We start from the raw sequence: 15,398 nt of genomic DNA, 5'->3' as shown, positions 1-15,398 counted from the left end.
GCTGAAGTCAATTTCCTCACATAGGAATTAAGTAAAAATTGGGACTTGACCTCAGTGGTTTACTCCAATGTATTTGTACCTATTCATAGTCATGGGTATGATTACTATTGGCCATTGATAGCAGAAATAAATATAAAGATGAAAAGAAAAACTAGAAGTGTTTAATATATCTCTTCTATTTCTTCTGTTGCATTCAGGATGGCAAGACAAGGGAAAACAATAGTCTTTTCCATTCATCAGCCCCGGTATTCCATATTCAAATTGTTTGACACCTTGACATTACTAGCTGCAGGAAGGCTGTTATATCATGGCCCTGCTCAGACAGCTATGCAGTATTTCAAATCCATTGGTAAGCTTTCATAGGTAGCTTTAGTCACAGTGTTGGGCACTGAGAAGAATCATGCTGAAGACTTCCAGCACGTTATGTTCTGCATAAATAAGGAAACAAAACTTATTTTTTAAACTCATTTGGTTATTAAAGAAATGAAAAGGATACATAGTTTACTTAGGCAATGATCCTTGACATTGTAGACTATGGTATAAAATGTATATTCCAAGAACAGAGTGGTCATGTGTCATAAGGGCTAATTATTTTCCCATAAAGTTTGCACTAAAAGGGTCTATCATATGGAATACTATTAAGGAATTACACTTTTAAATATTTAAATAAATATTTCCTACCCATATTTTATGATTCAGATATTGTAGCCATGGTGTGAACATGCTTAAAATTATACATACATTTTTCCCTGTAGGTTCTGTCAGATCAATTGGATAGGCATGTTGCATAGTCATTGGTTCTCTGCACAAGGAAAAACATGCTTCCATATCCCATATTTTTGCATATGATAAGGACTTTTCAGCAAGAGCACATTAGCTGTTAAAAATTAAATAGACAAAAATGCACTAGGCATTAAGCACCAAATCTTGTAGATATGAATCTTGACAGATTAATATTCATACCTTGAACTGCACCAAGAAATGGCAATTCTGTTCAGACCTTCCCTACCACCTACAGAGGTAGATCTAGGATGTCCCAAAGGGGGGTGCAGGAGCAGTAACCCATACTGCAGTGGTGGTTGCACCCCCTGCTCCCAGTCTCCTCCACTCAGTTCCTAACGTGGGTGAACATCCCCCCCTTCCACTTCCTGCTCAGAGGCATGCTTTCTCCCCTTTTTCTTCCTCCTGCCCCCTGCCTGCCACTGTGGCTTTCTCCACCATTTGCAGGGTGGGGAAGCTCCAGAGCCACCCAGGTTTAGCGTGGGCTGGGCTCAGCTGGGGAAGGGACAGTGACAACAGGGTGGCTGGAGAGTAGTTCCCTCCACCCTGCCCAGTCCCAGAGCAGGTGTGCTGCCGCTGTCCCCATCCCCAGCTGAGCCAAGCCTCTGTGCGGTGGGCAAGAATGGCTCTGGTGTTTTCCTGCCTCCGAACAATGAGGTTAGGGGAAGGGGCAGGGAGGGGACATGCCTTTGAGCAGGAAGGGGAAGGGAGAGAGGATTTTCAACTGCTTAAGGTACTTGAAAAAGTCCTCAGAGGCTCCTGTGGTATGGTCCAGTCCAAAAGGAGAGGGTACAGCTGTGCTACTGCACCCCTTCTGGATCTGCCCCTGAGCACCTACGCTAATAGGTAGTGGGAGGCTGCATTCAGAACCCATTGTAGTTTCTACACTGTAGGCAGGCCTAACTTTTTGTCAGTTTAAAAGAAGGGGTGGAGAGGTGCTGCCCAGAAGCATGCCTCAGCTGTTGTGAGGTAACTGTCACATCTGCCTTCTCCAGCAGCAATACAAATGAGCTGAATGGCTATAATTTTAATCTTGATAAAATATTTAAACTGACAGTACATTTGTTTTGCTACAGGAAGATTCATCTGTAACAGTTGCATTGTAATGATACATACCAATATAATTCAATAATCAGTATAATTCTTACATCTGTCTATACCTTAAACAGACTTTACAGGTAGCCTCATGGGAACCCCCCTATAATAATCCAATATGGAAGTCAAAAAGGCATAGAGAATTGTTTTAAGGTTCACAAAATAGAAATGATTCCAAACATTGAACAAAATACAAATGGCCAAAGGCACTTCAGGTTACCAGTTCTTCCTGGGGATTTGGAGGGTCAGGGATTCAGCAGTATTCTCAGGTATTGAACTTTATGAAATTTAGATCTGATTCTGAAGTGTAAAGTTCTGGCCCACTGTTAGCTTTTGGCTTCATTTGTGCTCGCCTTATTAGATAACAGCTTTAGATATTGAGGAGATATCTAACTTTTCCTTTCAAGGCCATTTTCCTAATTTTGCTCTTTGTCTATACAACACATTTTTATGATCTACTGAATGACTTTCTGTGGACTTGATATTATTTCTTTCTAGGTTATGAGTGTGAGCCATACAACAATCCTGCTGATTTTATCCTGGATATTATTAATGGAGACTCAACTGCTGTAACAATGAGCAGATCAGACTTTACCAATATGCCCAGTTGGTCAGGTATGATTATTTTACTATAGGGAAAAGGGGAATTTTGCATTTGTGAAAAATAGGCAGGCAAGGTTCTTTGCGTAGATGCAATATCTTTTATTAGACTGAGTTGTGATATCACATCTACGCAAAGAACCTTGCCTGCCTATATGTCCTTAGACTAACACAGCGACAACCAAAAACGCAGCAACATGTTGAAAAATATGTTTTTTCCCACCTAGATAATTGAAAATATGGATTTTAGCAATTTTGAAATGGTTCCAGAATGTGCAAATAAATGAGATGTTACAACACATTAAGAACTGAGACAATCATTGTTAAAAAAGTTATATTTCAGATTTCTTAAGCACTGTTTCCCATCTTGCATTCAAAGTTACTTGTGGATACACAGTTAAGAGCAGGGTTCAGCTGTCACAGTTATAACTTAGCATCCCCAACTTCATATTGTCAGGGAACTTCTTGGGGAGTTGCATTACAAAATGCAAACTCCTTATAGAAGCATAAAGAGAAAATGATAGCTCTTCGTTTTCACTCTACTTTTTTACTACAAACAAGAATTAAGCACTACTTCTGTTTCAAACAACTCAAAAGATCACAATAGATCAGAATGTTTTTAATACTGTACTATGAATTTCTGTTGGAAATCTCTGAGCTTATTTTGTGACTTATATTTGCACACCTAACAGTGCTAACATTCTAACATTGTGTGGCACCCTGGTTGAGAATCACTGCATTAGACATTTAACAGAGAGGCCACATCTATATTAGTAAAAATTGAACTTTTGATTCTTTATCAGTGCAACTCCATTGGTGACAGCAATCAAAGAAGCTAACAAGGCTTAGGTGTTAACAAGGCTTAGGTGTTTTACCACAGTCACCTAACATTACTTTGAGAAGATCTTTATATCATGGTGTTAAGAATGCTGAATCCTGCCTGCACTTCCACCATTGCACTAACTGATGGAACTGCACCTGGACTGAATTATGATGTTGATGTTTCCTTTTTGGACCGAGTCCTAGACAAGTGAAAGAGAAAAATGATAGATCCCTGAGCACAATTGTCAACATTCCCAAAAACCTAGTTTCAACAGATATAATGATATAGATTCTGGTTCATGACCTGTGCATGTTCTACCATACATTGTCTTGTTACACTATCGAGAAACTCATTTCATCTTGCTTACTTCATTTTACTTTTTCAGCCATGTTTGATATTTGTAGATGTAGATCTGATTTGATCTGATTTTGAATTTGGATCTATGCTGGAACTTTTCCAAACTTGAGGTGTCCCTTGAGCCCAATGTAGACATAGATACAAGCTTTGAGGTTTGAATTCTGATCTGTATTGTCTTGAAGTTCACCATGTTTGGATTCAGGACACTAATTTAGTGTCATTTCTATTTTTTTGTTTGTTAAGTAACATTTAGGAGATGATGTGTAGCATTATTGAGACAATAGGGGAGGAGACCCTTCCAAGTACACAAACTGCCACAAACTTTTTATATCCTTAGCTAACTGCTGCAACTACATTTTTCTTTTTAAGCTGAAGAGACCTATGAAGAGGTCAGTGGTGATGATACTATTGGAAGGGCATTAGCAGATCTGTATTCCAATTCCTCTTACTACAAAGAAACAAAAGATGAATTAGAGAAACTGCCTTTGGAGCATAAAATGATCAGCTCAGATTTAAAAAAAATCACATACAGCACATCCTTCTTTCACCAGCTCAAGTGGGTATCCAGACGTACATTTAAAAACTTGATAGGAAATCCACAAAACTCCACAGCCCAGGTAACTGTCATGAATCATTAGAATGAGAACATTTATAAATGTATATTGTCATTTTACTTAAGTATTTACTTGAGTTGAGCTTTACTTGAGTTACATTTACTTTATTTGAGTTGAAGTATGTAATGCTGGTTTCTAAAAATTAGGCAGTAAAATAAAATCCATCTGCTTAGCCTTTGAATAGACACTTTTAAAGTCCTTACATAGGTCATATTTACAAAGAACCCCATAATTCATTTATGCTTTTTAAAACTGCTCTTGTCACTCATGCTAATTACTAATACCTGGGATAGAAAAATATTTTCTCCTACAGAATCCAACATAACTACATAATTTCACTATGCAATAAGGTCAGAATGCTATATGTATGATAATAGATTTAATTTCATAACCTGTGATCTCAGAAACAAATTAGATGAAAACCTATAGTGTGTACACAGACAAAATTCCCAATAGCCTTAGTGAAAATAAGATTGATTCTTTAGGTCAGCATATGCTACATTTATAAATGTGTTTTTTATCTTATTCTTTGCAATTAGTCCCATTGATATAAATGGGAATGCTCATGTTAAAGTAGTGAGGGTGTCACAGTCTGGACCTTAAATTATTACTCTGCATTTGTGATACCTCTCTAGATTTATCATAGTATAGATATGACAAGTAATTAAAGATAGCAATAATAAAACATCAGTGTTATTTACATTTGTCCATCATATTATAGGTTTTGAATGAAATTATACAGTTCTGGAGCAGCAAATGGTACAAAGTATACATTACATTAAATTGATAGATTTAGGACAACAAATAACATAAATGGCATCCAGTGATATGTTTTACTGTTACTTCAGCCAGATCCAGCTACACCCATAAAAAGGTGTGCTGTGAGAAGAGGAAGGTACTTGAAGTCTTTCTTCACTTGTGTGTCGTCCCCCCCTTCTTCCTCCCCTTTTATGATCAACCAAAATCATAGGCTCCATAACAAGGAGACTACAGGGACTCTTCCCTTTTTGTTCTGATTGCAATTTCATGCACCATGTTATAAAGGGGAGAGAGGAGAGGCAGACAGGAAGTGGGATGCTGGTTCTGCCCCTTTTATGAACTGACCAACAGAGTGGGGAATAGGTTTTACCTTATAAAGGAGCCCAGTAACAGGTAGGCCAGTTCTGCATGCCCTAGAGCAGGGGCGGGCAATTATTTCAGGCTGCTTACTCAGTTTTGGCAGGCTGTCGAGGGCCACATGGGTAGCCCTGCCCCATGACAGGTGCCCCGCCCCCTGGTCACCATCTTGGGACCAATGTCCCAATGTCTTGGGACCAATGTCCCAGGGCCAGCACTGGCGGGGCCTAAAGCAGGGCACAGGCTGGCAGGGGTCTGTGGAGCTGGGCTGGGCTGCACCAGCAAGGAAAGTGGGGACCTGGCCTGGCTCCACAGAGCCCCTGCCAGCTGGGACTCTGCGCTCCTGCCACCCTGCTCTGGGCTCCGCCGGCACTGGCCCTGGGACACCGGTGCGGGCCCTGTGCTCCCGCTGGCTCCCGCGCCTACTCACTCCCAGTGCCCCCCAACTCCGCGGTACTGGCGGGGGGTAGCACACAGCCCTGACCCCCTGCTCGCTAGCAGGGAAGAAGCTGGTGCTGAGCATGGGGAAAAGTGGCCCCTCGCCTGCCCCATGGCCAGTACTCCCTGCTGCAGCCGCTCGCAGCCCGCTCGGGGCTGTCCTGAGCAGGCACAGGCAGCCCCATGCAGGCTGCAAGCAGCTACAGCACGGGGCAGGCGAGGGGCTGCTTTTCCCTGCACTCAGCACCAGCTTGTAACCCACCCCACTGCCAGCCTGAGCTCTGTGTGGCTCTGGGCTCGCCCGTTAGGGCTGCACGTGGCGGCAGCAGCTGCGGCCCCTCTGCTTCCCGCACTGGGCAGTGTTTGCTGCTGCTGCCTGTCCAGAGCTCGCACACTGGGCAGCCCAGAGGCGGCGGGGGCAAACACTGCCTGGGGCAGCAAGCAGGGAGGCCGCAGCTGCTGTCGTCGTGCACAGCCCCAATGAGCAAGTCTGGAGCTGGTGTGGGGCCCAGGCTGGCAGCGGGGCCGAGTTACAAGCTGGTGCTGAGCACAGGGTGGGAAAAGCGGCCCCGTGCCCAGCGCCCTGCACTGCAGCCACTCGCACCCCGCCTGGGGCTGCCTGTGCCTGCTTAGGACAACCCCGCATGGGCTACAAGTGGCTGCAGCAGAGAGCACCAGCTGAGGTGGGGGGAAGGACCACTTTCCTTCGCGCAGGGAAGGAGCAGGGAAGGAGCCCGGGGAAAAGCTGAGCCTGGGGAAAAGTGGCCCCTCCCCCACCCCCCCCGCGCCGCGCGGGGGCCTGCCCTGAGCAGGCACAGGCAGGCTGCAGCACAGGGCACCGGGTGGGCAAGGGGCCACTTTTTCCCATGCTCAGCTTTTCCCTGGGCCACTTTTCCCCAGGCTCCTTCCCTGCCCGGGGTCCTCCCCTGCCCTCCCCCCTGCCCCTTACCTGAGGTTCCGGCATGGGGCAGCCATGTGCTCCCAGGCCATAAGCCCCTGCTGGGCCTTCCGGCTGGGCGGGGGCGGGGCTGGGCAGGCCCTGCTATTGTGGGAGCCCACTGGGCTTCCCCTGGGTCCTGCTGCCCTTGGCTCCTGTCATTTTTGACAGGAACCAAGGGCAGGTAAATATTGATTTTCTAAATTTTTTAGGGGCCCTGTGGGCCAGATAGAATGGCCTTGCAGACTGGATGTGGCCCGCGGGCCCTATTTTGCCCACCCCTGCCCTAGAGCAGAAAGCCATGTTCTATCAGAACGCCTCTTTGAGTGTGGACAGATATAATGCTCAGATATTCTAAATGCATTTAAAGCCCCCAGAATCAGGAGGTGCAGGCCATTTAAGACTAGCTTAATCTTCCTGGAACTTTTCAAAAGCACACCAGGAAAAGCAAGTACTATTTTGAGCCAATCTTCTGGGAATTGGCTCAGTGTTATGTGGGGACACAGCATTCCATGCCTGGCATCTGGTCAGTCCTTCATGCATCCCAAATGGCACCACTCCTAACCCCCTCCCCGCAAAACACATGCAGGGCAAGGGGCTGCTCTGGAATGCAGTCAGAACACGATTGTCCAAACCTCCATTCCCAGCTTCCTCTGCGCCCAGAGTGGGCAGACTGCAGGAACAGAAGCAGGAACTTTTTAAAGTCCCTAGATCAAGCAAGAGTCCTGCCCCCTCATTTACCCTTGCCACTCTTGCCACCTCTCCCTTCCCCTTTATGCTCAGTAGTATGTCACTGCACCCCCTCTGGATCTGCCCTGGCTAGGTGATGAGGGGCTTTGCGCTCTGGACCCCCCTTAAAATCTCTGTAGCTTTTCAAACCCTACCTTGAAAGACATGCTCTCAGTTTCACTTCCCTGTTAGAGACCCTGCAGTCAGGTGCCAGGCTCATCTGGGGTGAGCACCACGAGTAGAAGAGTTACCAGATTCTGAGGCAAGCCACACAGCACACCCTCCACCCCCTTCTCCGCAGCAGCTGGCAACTCCTCTACTCCTCTTACCCCAAATGAGCCTGAAGTTCAGGGTTTCTAGCAGGGAGGTGAAATTGACAGCTTGGTTTTCAAGGCAGGGGTTGAAGAGCCATGGAGATCATGGAGGTTCCCAGTAGCATATAACCCCCTGGGAACCACGAGCAGGGGGCCATAGGGCCCCCCAGGACTTGGCAACCCTTCCACTCTTTCCTGGAAGTCATGATGGTCTGGGTTCCTTACCACCCCCTGTTGGCTTTCAACAGCAGTGCTGTCCCTAAAAGATGTGGGTTCTACTTCAAACCCTTAGCAGAGCATGTGTAGACACTTCTATTTAGGTACAGTTGTTAACTAGTTCTCAATCAGTGGCATTCTTGGAATGGTTTAAGTGTTATGTCTGTCTGCACCCAAAGAACTGGAACATCTCATCATTCCCTACTCTGACCTGTGCTTAAATGGCACTATCAAAGTATTTGCAGACAATTTAAAAAAAATACGCAAGACTTTTCAAGTAGACAAAATGATTACCATAGGAAAAATCTATTCTTAAGCTCTGTGTGTGTGTGTGTGTGTATGCTGATATTATGGCTATCCTTAATAATTGCTTTGTAAAAGCTTGACCTTGTGACAAGAATTATACTCTCAAGAGCTTTATAATGCTCCAGGGTTAATGGTCCTGACTTTTTTCTCACAAGCTTTTCTCCCAAACATCATTAAGAATGGATTTTCATTCTGTAAGTGGTACAGAATTAACTAAGTCTTTTTTACTAATCTGCTCCAATTGGTCTTGATTTGATCCTTTTTTCCCCACTACAATTGGTTTAGTGGCTGAATTATCCCTGACATTTGATCCTTTCAGCAGGTTCTTAGCAATACAGTACCATGGATCAAGTGCTTTATAGTGTAAAGACTTTTGCAACACATGCTTAAATATGACTGAACTGCCTGATACCATAGTTTTTGCTGAGTTTTTCATCACTTGTTCTTATTCTTAAAAACTGTTGATCTACAGATTTTAAGCATTTTGATTATATCACTAAACCCATTGATAATGTTTTTATCTGTAGGAAAAACGTGTGTTTTGGTTTGCTTAATATTTACAATTGATCTGGAATCTAGGAAGCTTTAAAAGACTTTCAGTTATTATATTAAATTATTAATATGGTTGAAGTTATTCTCTTAAATCCAACATTGAATCTATCTTTAGACTTGGGAAAAAATTGAAAAATCTAATTTCAGATTAATTTTAACAGCAATCTTGTATCTGCTATGGGAATTATGTACTCATAACATCATAGTTTTAAAAACAAATTTCTTTTCTGCTTCAGCAGAAGCCTTGTAGAAACATTCAGTTTGTCTTGGAAGAGTCGCTACTCTTCCAGGAGAAATCACAAATTTACAGATGTTCAAGCCTTTTCTCCCAGAGTAAAAATGGCTGCTCCAGGAGAAAAATAACCTGGGTAACAACTGGTTAAATCACTTCTAGGAGAATTTATCCTGGGACAGTGAATATCTACATGCTGTGCTTCTCAAAAAAGAACATAGTCCTCCAGCATTCTCTCTCCCCACCCAGAGAGACTCTCTCTCTTGCTGGACTCTGTTGCTCCAGCAAGAAGCAGAACATGTTCCCTTGAGAATATCCATGTTGTGCTACAGGGAAACACAGGCTGAACATGCATAGTTTGGTTCAGTCAGTCAGTACTGCTCTATGCACTGCTGCCATCTGTTGCCAGGTGGACTAAGGGAGCATGCTGAGATGTGTGCACAGGGCCTCCATCTGGCTATACAGTGTCAGCACTGCAACCTGTCTGCTCTTCAGGGCCTCAGCATTTGAATGACTGTACATGTGGCTCTGGGTAAGTTTCTCTACCAAGAGAACAAACCTGAAAGGATTTTCCCAGAGTATGTGAATGTGTGTACACAGCTAGAGAGAAAATCAGTTTCGATATTTCAGCAAAAAAGTCTGTTTTCTTTATTAGACTTTGTCTAATTAATTAAAGGTTATTGGTGTAGTTATTAAATATGCATTATTATGTATCAATATATTTATTTGAACTGGGATGATTCAGAGACCTCATTAGTAAATAAGCTGTGAAGATTTATTTTTGTATAAAATGTGGGACATGATCTTTCATCAGTTTGTATTAAATTAATTTTTTTTTTTTTTACCACTAGTGTTTCTCTGCAGCAGAGCAACCAGTTGAAGGGAAAAGATGCTAGTTTTGCTGTTGTATAACCAAGCCTTTGCAATCTGAAGTTCAAATTATAGTTTCCTCAGATAGGCATATTTTGTGGTTAATTTGCTGAATTATGGCCTTTCAATCATCTTGCTAACATTTTCAGAGCATCAGCTACACATTTAAACAAACACCAAGGATCTTTCAAAATAATATGAACAATAAGAATATGAAAAAAACACAGCTTGTTTTTATAGATATTTCTAGAGGAGCTGTCCCAACACAGCTTTGAAACCTAGTGACTTCTGGGAAGAAAGGTTTAACAAGCGCTGAAATGACTGAAAAGTCCTCTTGTCAAAGCAATAAAGAACTAAAGGATAAAATTCTAGTTAACATGCTTATATGAAAAATACTTTTCATTGAGTCCACTGCATATCAGTCTTTGATAAAGTTACAGGTTTTACGTGATAAAAACTACTAGATTGATACAAGGTACTTAGACTTCCATAGGATGTTGGCATTGGATCCACATATTACAGTTAAAAATAAGCACTATAAAATCATTATAGCATGTACTAAATCAATTAAAACCAACTAATATATTATAACAGCAACATTAACAGTGTGCCATCCTTTTTTAATTGAATTAAGTAGGGATCAGTTCTTGACCCAACACTATTCCAATTTTTTATTAATGACCTTAACCATGCTTGATAGTATTTGCATAGGACAAAAAGATTGGTGGAGTAGTGAATGGTGAAGAGGATGGGTAACTGTATCAGGTATCATTTAACAACATGCATTTTAATGCCAACTAATGCATGATCTAGGAGCAAAAGAATGTTAATCATACTTACAAGATGGGGAACTGGTAAAGCCTCTGAATTGTATTCAGGGATCTTGATAGATAACTAGCTAAACATGATCTTTCATTTCATTTCTGTGGCAAAAAAGGGAATACAGAGTAAAATAGGGAAAACACATTGTTCCTGGTGAAAAAATTATAGCCCATTTTGGTTCCTACATTTTAAAAAGGGTGATAATATTTGTCAGGATTCAGAAGAGAGACCCAAGAATGATTCAAGGGATAAACAGTCCTTCCAGCTGAGAACCTTAGATCAATATATTCAATTTAGCCCATGGGCACCTATCCAGAGAGAAGACACCTTATCCTGGAAGCCTTTTAAATTTAGTAGACATAGATCTGTCCAATTGGCAGCTTGTGGGCTACACGTGGCCTCTGAGGCATTAATTTGTAGTCCCCAGGCTCCCTCCTGGCGGTCACCCCTTCAATCATTCCTGTTGCAACAGCAGTGTGGAGTTCTGGGCTCTCCCTCCCTCCTTCAGCTTCTGCTTCCTGCCTCTGCCCATGTGGATGATGCGGGGCAGCACAGTCCATAGTACTGGGCAGGGCTGGCCCACAATTTTTTGGGGCCTCCTGCAAGAAATAGTTTTGGGGCCCCCTGCCCCGAAGAAGTTAGTGGGGGGGGAGGGGTGGCAAGTAGCCAGATGTAGGGGGCTCCTTAGCTGCGGGGCCCCCTGGAGCCACAATTTTTACACAATAGGATGGGCTGGCCCTGGTATCGGGGGAGCCTGTGGCCCTGGACTTTCACGATGCAATACAGCAGGGAAGCCTATGGTTGTGGAGCTGAGGGTGAGTCCAGGGTGCCCACACATGGAATACAGAAAGAGGGTAACTACTCAGCTTGCAACCAGGGAGAAAAGTGGCTTGCACTGGTGCAGCCCATGGCATGTATGGCCTCTAAGTGCTTAGAAGTTGGACAGACCTATGGCAGACAAAGGCAAAGTGGACGAAAGCTTGAATCTGACAACCTGGAAATAAAATTCTGGCTGTGTTTTCTTTACAATGAAGATAATTAACCAGGGGAATGGATAACCAAAGACATAGTGGAATTTTTACCTCAAGATTGGTTGTCTTTCTATAAAATATGCTGGAGTTTAACTGCAAATTATTGGGCTTGATGCAGGAGTTGCTGTGAGATATTCTGTGATGTACACTATGTAGGTCAGACTAAATGGCAACACTTTTAGTATTAAATTTAAGAAAGCTACGAAGGCATTAACCATGGACCTAACAGAAAGCAAGTCCTCTGGGAATATTTGGATGAGATGATTCTGCCTCAAGCAGGGGTTGGACTAGATGACCCCTGGAGGTGCCTTCCAGTCCTTTTTCTCTATGACTTTATGACTTTTGTACTCTGTTCTGAGGTGGTTCCTATGTTAATCTGGAAGACAGGTAGGAGATAGGTCAAGGTAGCGCCTATACATGAGCAGCTAGCAGACTTGATTAATTGAGTCTGTTGGAGCATGGTAATTACTGCACTCTAGCAGCCTCCAGCATCTAGTTTATCAGCGTCCCCGCACCTAAAAATGGTGGTGGGGATGCTTTATCTAAGAATTAGATAAAGTGCCTCTGCTGCCATTTTAAAATGTGGGGGCACTGATACATGAGATGCTCCAGGAGCCACTCTAATTAAAGTGCCCCCCACTCCACTCCTTGAGCATGTGTATAAATGCCCTTATACACCAACTGGTTCAGAAATTCAGAAAGTGACTTTCTGATATTCCATTCCCAGCATCTGAAGATGTAGGTTATTGCCTACAAAACCTCATATGTGTCAAAACAGGGTAGGCTCTAATGTGCCACCCTGCTTGTAACAGGTTGCCATCCCCAGCAGCATTCTAGTGGCCTATGTGGGGCACCCTTGAAGTCCCTTAATACTTCACTTCTGTATTTTGTCTTGGATCCTGCCTTTACTCGTCTGCCGCATCTTGATTTAAATATTGTTTAGATATTCTTACAAGTGGGAGACTGCCTATTGTACTTCTGTGTTGGGGTTCTCAACCACCACGGGTTCTTCCCCTGTCTTTCTCTAGCTAGGCCTACCAGCCTAAACATACCTGGTAGGGTTTGACTCTGAGGCTCTAGCTCCTTAATACTCTCTGGGCCCGTGGCCCTCCTTTTGCACTCTATGGCACCAGACCTTCTGGCCCCCTTTCACCCTGCACCCCTGGGCACCAAGATGTTGGGCCTTCTGCCTCCTCAGGCTTTGGCCCTTTCTTATGGCTTGGGCTATTAGCTAAGATCCACCCACTGGGACCCTATACGGCTGCACCCATTAGTGCACTGGGCCCTTTGGCCTTTTATGACTACGCCCCAAGGCACAAATGAGGTCTCCTCCTTCCCTACAGCCTCGACCACAAACCACTGGTTTACCAGTCAAACACAAACAGTAAGTCCATGGGCTATACCCAAAAAATAAAATGAAGGAAGGCAGTATGCCAGCTCACATTTTTCCAAGGCTCTGGGCTTCTGCTTCCCACCATCAGCTATGCTACTTCTTGTGAGACTGCTGCAGGTTCTCTGGGAGTCATCAGGAGTTCACCCCTTCTGCCACCAAGCCCAAGACAGCTCAGCCCAGGGTTTTTATAGTTCTGGCCTCCTCCCTTCTGGTCCCCTAACTAGCTGGCAAGGCTCGCTTTTAACTCCTACCCTGCCAGCAGGCTGTGCCCAGAAAGTTCTAGTCTTAAAGGCACTGGCTTGCTTTCTGGTAACAGGGTTAGGGTTCCCTGTTGCACTGCGTTACCTTTTTCCGGTACTTTGTTCTGGTTTTTTTTTTTTTTTTTTGAAACATAGCTTCTGACACTTGCTATAACTACAGATTCACAAATAGATATAAATAAACTTCACAAACTATGTAAAATCTTATATTTCTATGAGGAAATACACCTAAAAGACTTAGGAGTGGGTTTTGAGACAAAAGTATTTAATTATTTTCTTTAAAATGTTAAAGATAGAAAAAAAATGTTCTTGGTTATATTTTTAACTGGCTTGTTAGAATACTTGGTGGAAAGTTTCCAACAGCAGCAAAGAGAGCTATTCAGTAACATATACCATATTTACTCACATACCACATGCATATTTGCCTTCTAAAAATTAGCGTGTGTCTCTTAGGTGGGGAGGCTGATTTTCTGCCCAAATAGCATCAGTTGGGTTTCTATTCAGACAGCACTGAGAGAGTCAATTGGCTCTATGGCTCATTTTAATCTACTTAATTTCTGCTAATTACTCTTCATTTAACAGATGTTAATGACCTACTGTCTTTTTAATGGTCTTGATGGTCCACCAATTAAGCTGTCCTTTGTTGGGCAATTGTGCTGAAAAAATTGCAGTTTAAGTTTAATTACTTCTGGTCTCTCTTCTGGCCTTTCACAGCCCTGCAGACTGTTTTTAGTTCTTTTTAAAATCCAGATCCACCCAGCAGGCCCAGTCTTCAGCAGCAGATGCAGTTTCAACTTTTGGTAAGGGAGGATAAGTGTATTACAGATTAGGTTCTGATCCTGCTGTATGCAGCCATAAATCTAGAAGAACTTCTTTTCATTAGTCTTCCCAAGGTGTGCGTTTTATTTTTGAGGCATGTGGTATGTAGGGAAATATGGCATTTTCAGATTTATTAGTTTACATGCCTGCATCATCTGCTGCTCCAAGTATCACACTTCCTTGACTTTCTGGTATACTCCTTAGTCTCTAGAATTACACTGAGTTATTTTAGAGCTATCAAAGTTTTCATTGCACACCTGCTTTCTATTCTAATCTTATAGTTGATTATTGAGAAGTAGACAGGGTAGATTTGTACCTTGTAGAGTAACCAAAGTAGACTTATGAATAAATAAATATATAGCACAAACTTTTATGGGCTGAAGCTTACTTCATCAGATATGAAAGTACATGCACAAAGTGTATAAAGGTTGATTATTGACGCAGCGGTTCCTGATTAATATAATTTTACTGGGAGGGAAATTATCTGTTCATTTGTCTCATTTTGCCAGTTTGAATGTTTGTTTCAAGCTGCAGTTGAACTATATAGTAGTTAGCTATATAGCTACTATTAACCTTTATAGAAAATGCACAAATGAGGCTTCACAGCTTATTTTGATTTCCTTGTAAACTTAGACAAAATGCTATATTAATAGGTAACGTGATATATTACACAACAGTTTTATTCACCTGTAACAGATCTTAAAAATAAAATTACAGCTTTTAAATATACTTGTCTTGCTAATAAAACATGAACTCTTGCTTGAATTTTTTAGCTAGGTATAGTAACTGTTCTGGGAATAATTATTGGAGCCATTTTCGCTGGAGTAAAAAATGATGCCAGTGGTATTCAAAACAGGTTAGTAAACTTTAGGAAAGAACATTTTTAAGGGCATGCAAATTGCTCTTATTTGGGCTAGTTTTCAAAATACTTTTATTTGTGATAAAGTAAGCAGAGAACTCTAGATTAAAGAAAACCAATACTTTTTTAAAACTACAGTTTTGTTTTAAAAGAGAGAAACAAACTCTTTTATACTTACATTTCATAGTAGCTAGGGTCAGGAGGGACCTGAACAGATCATCTAGCCTGACCCCCT

General features: G+C 42.6%; 1 protein-coding gene across 5 annotated transcripts in view; it reads left to right on the top strand.

Moving 5' to 3' along the window:
* The window catches only part of LOC102380720 (ATP-binding cassette sub-family G member 2), a 47,825-nt gene that overhangs the window by 12,800 nt on the left and 19,627 nt on the right, over window positions 1-15,398 (top strand). For all 5 annotated transcript variants that reach the window (XM_006018112.3, XM_014517149.2, XM_006018110.3 and 2 more), the window contains 4 exons: window positions 198-349; window positions 2,374-2,490; window positions 4,025-4,272; window positions 15,078-15,160. In XM_006018112.3, the coding sequence (XP_006018174.1) occupies window positions 198-349; window positions 2,374-2,490; window positions 4,025-4,272; window positions 15,078-15,160 (600 nt within the window). The remainder of the gene's footprint in view (window positions 1-197; window positions 350-2,373; window positions 2,491-4,024; window positions 4,273-15,077; window positions 15,161-15,398) is intronic.

Source organism: Alligator sinensis, unplaced genomic scaffold (genome assembly GCF_000455745.1).
Source record: "Alligator sinensis unplaced genomic scaffold, ASM45574v1 scaffold125_1, whole genome shotgun sequence".
Lineage (NCBI taxonomy): Eukaryota > Metazoa > Chordata > Crocodylia > Alligatoridae > Alligator > Alligator sinensis.
This window is presented reverse-complemented; position numbering and strand designations above follow the sequence as displayed.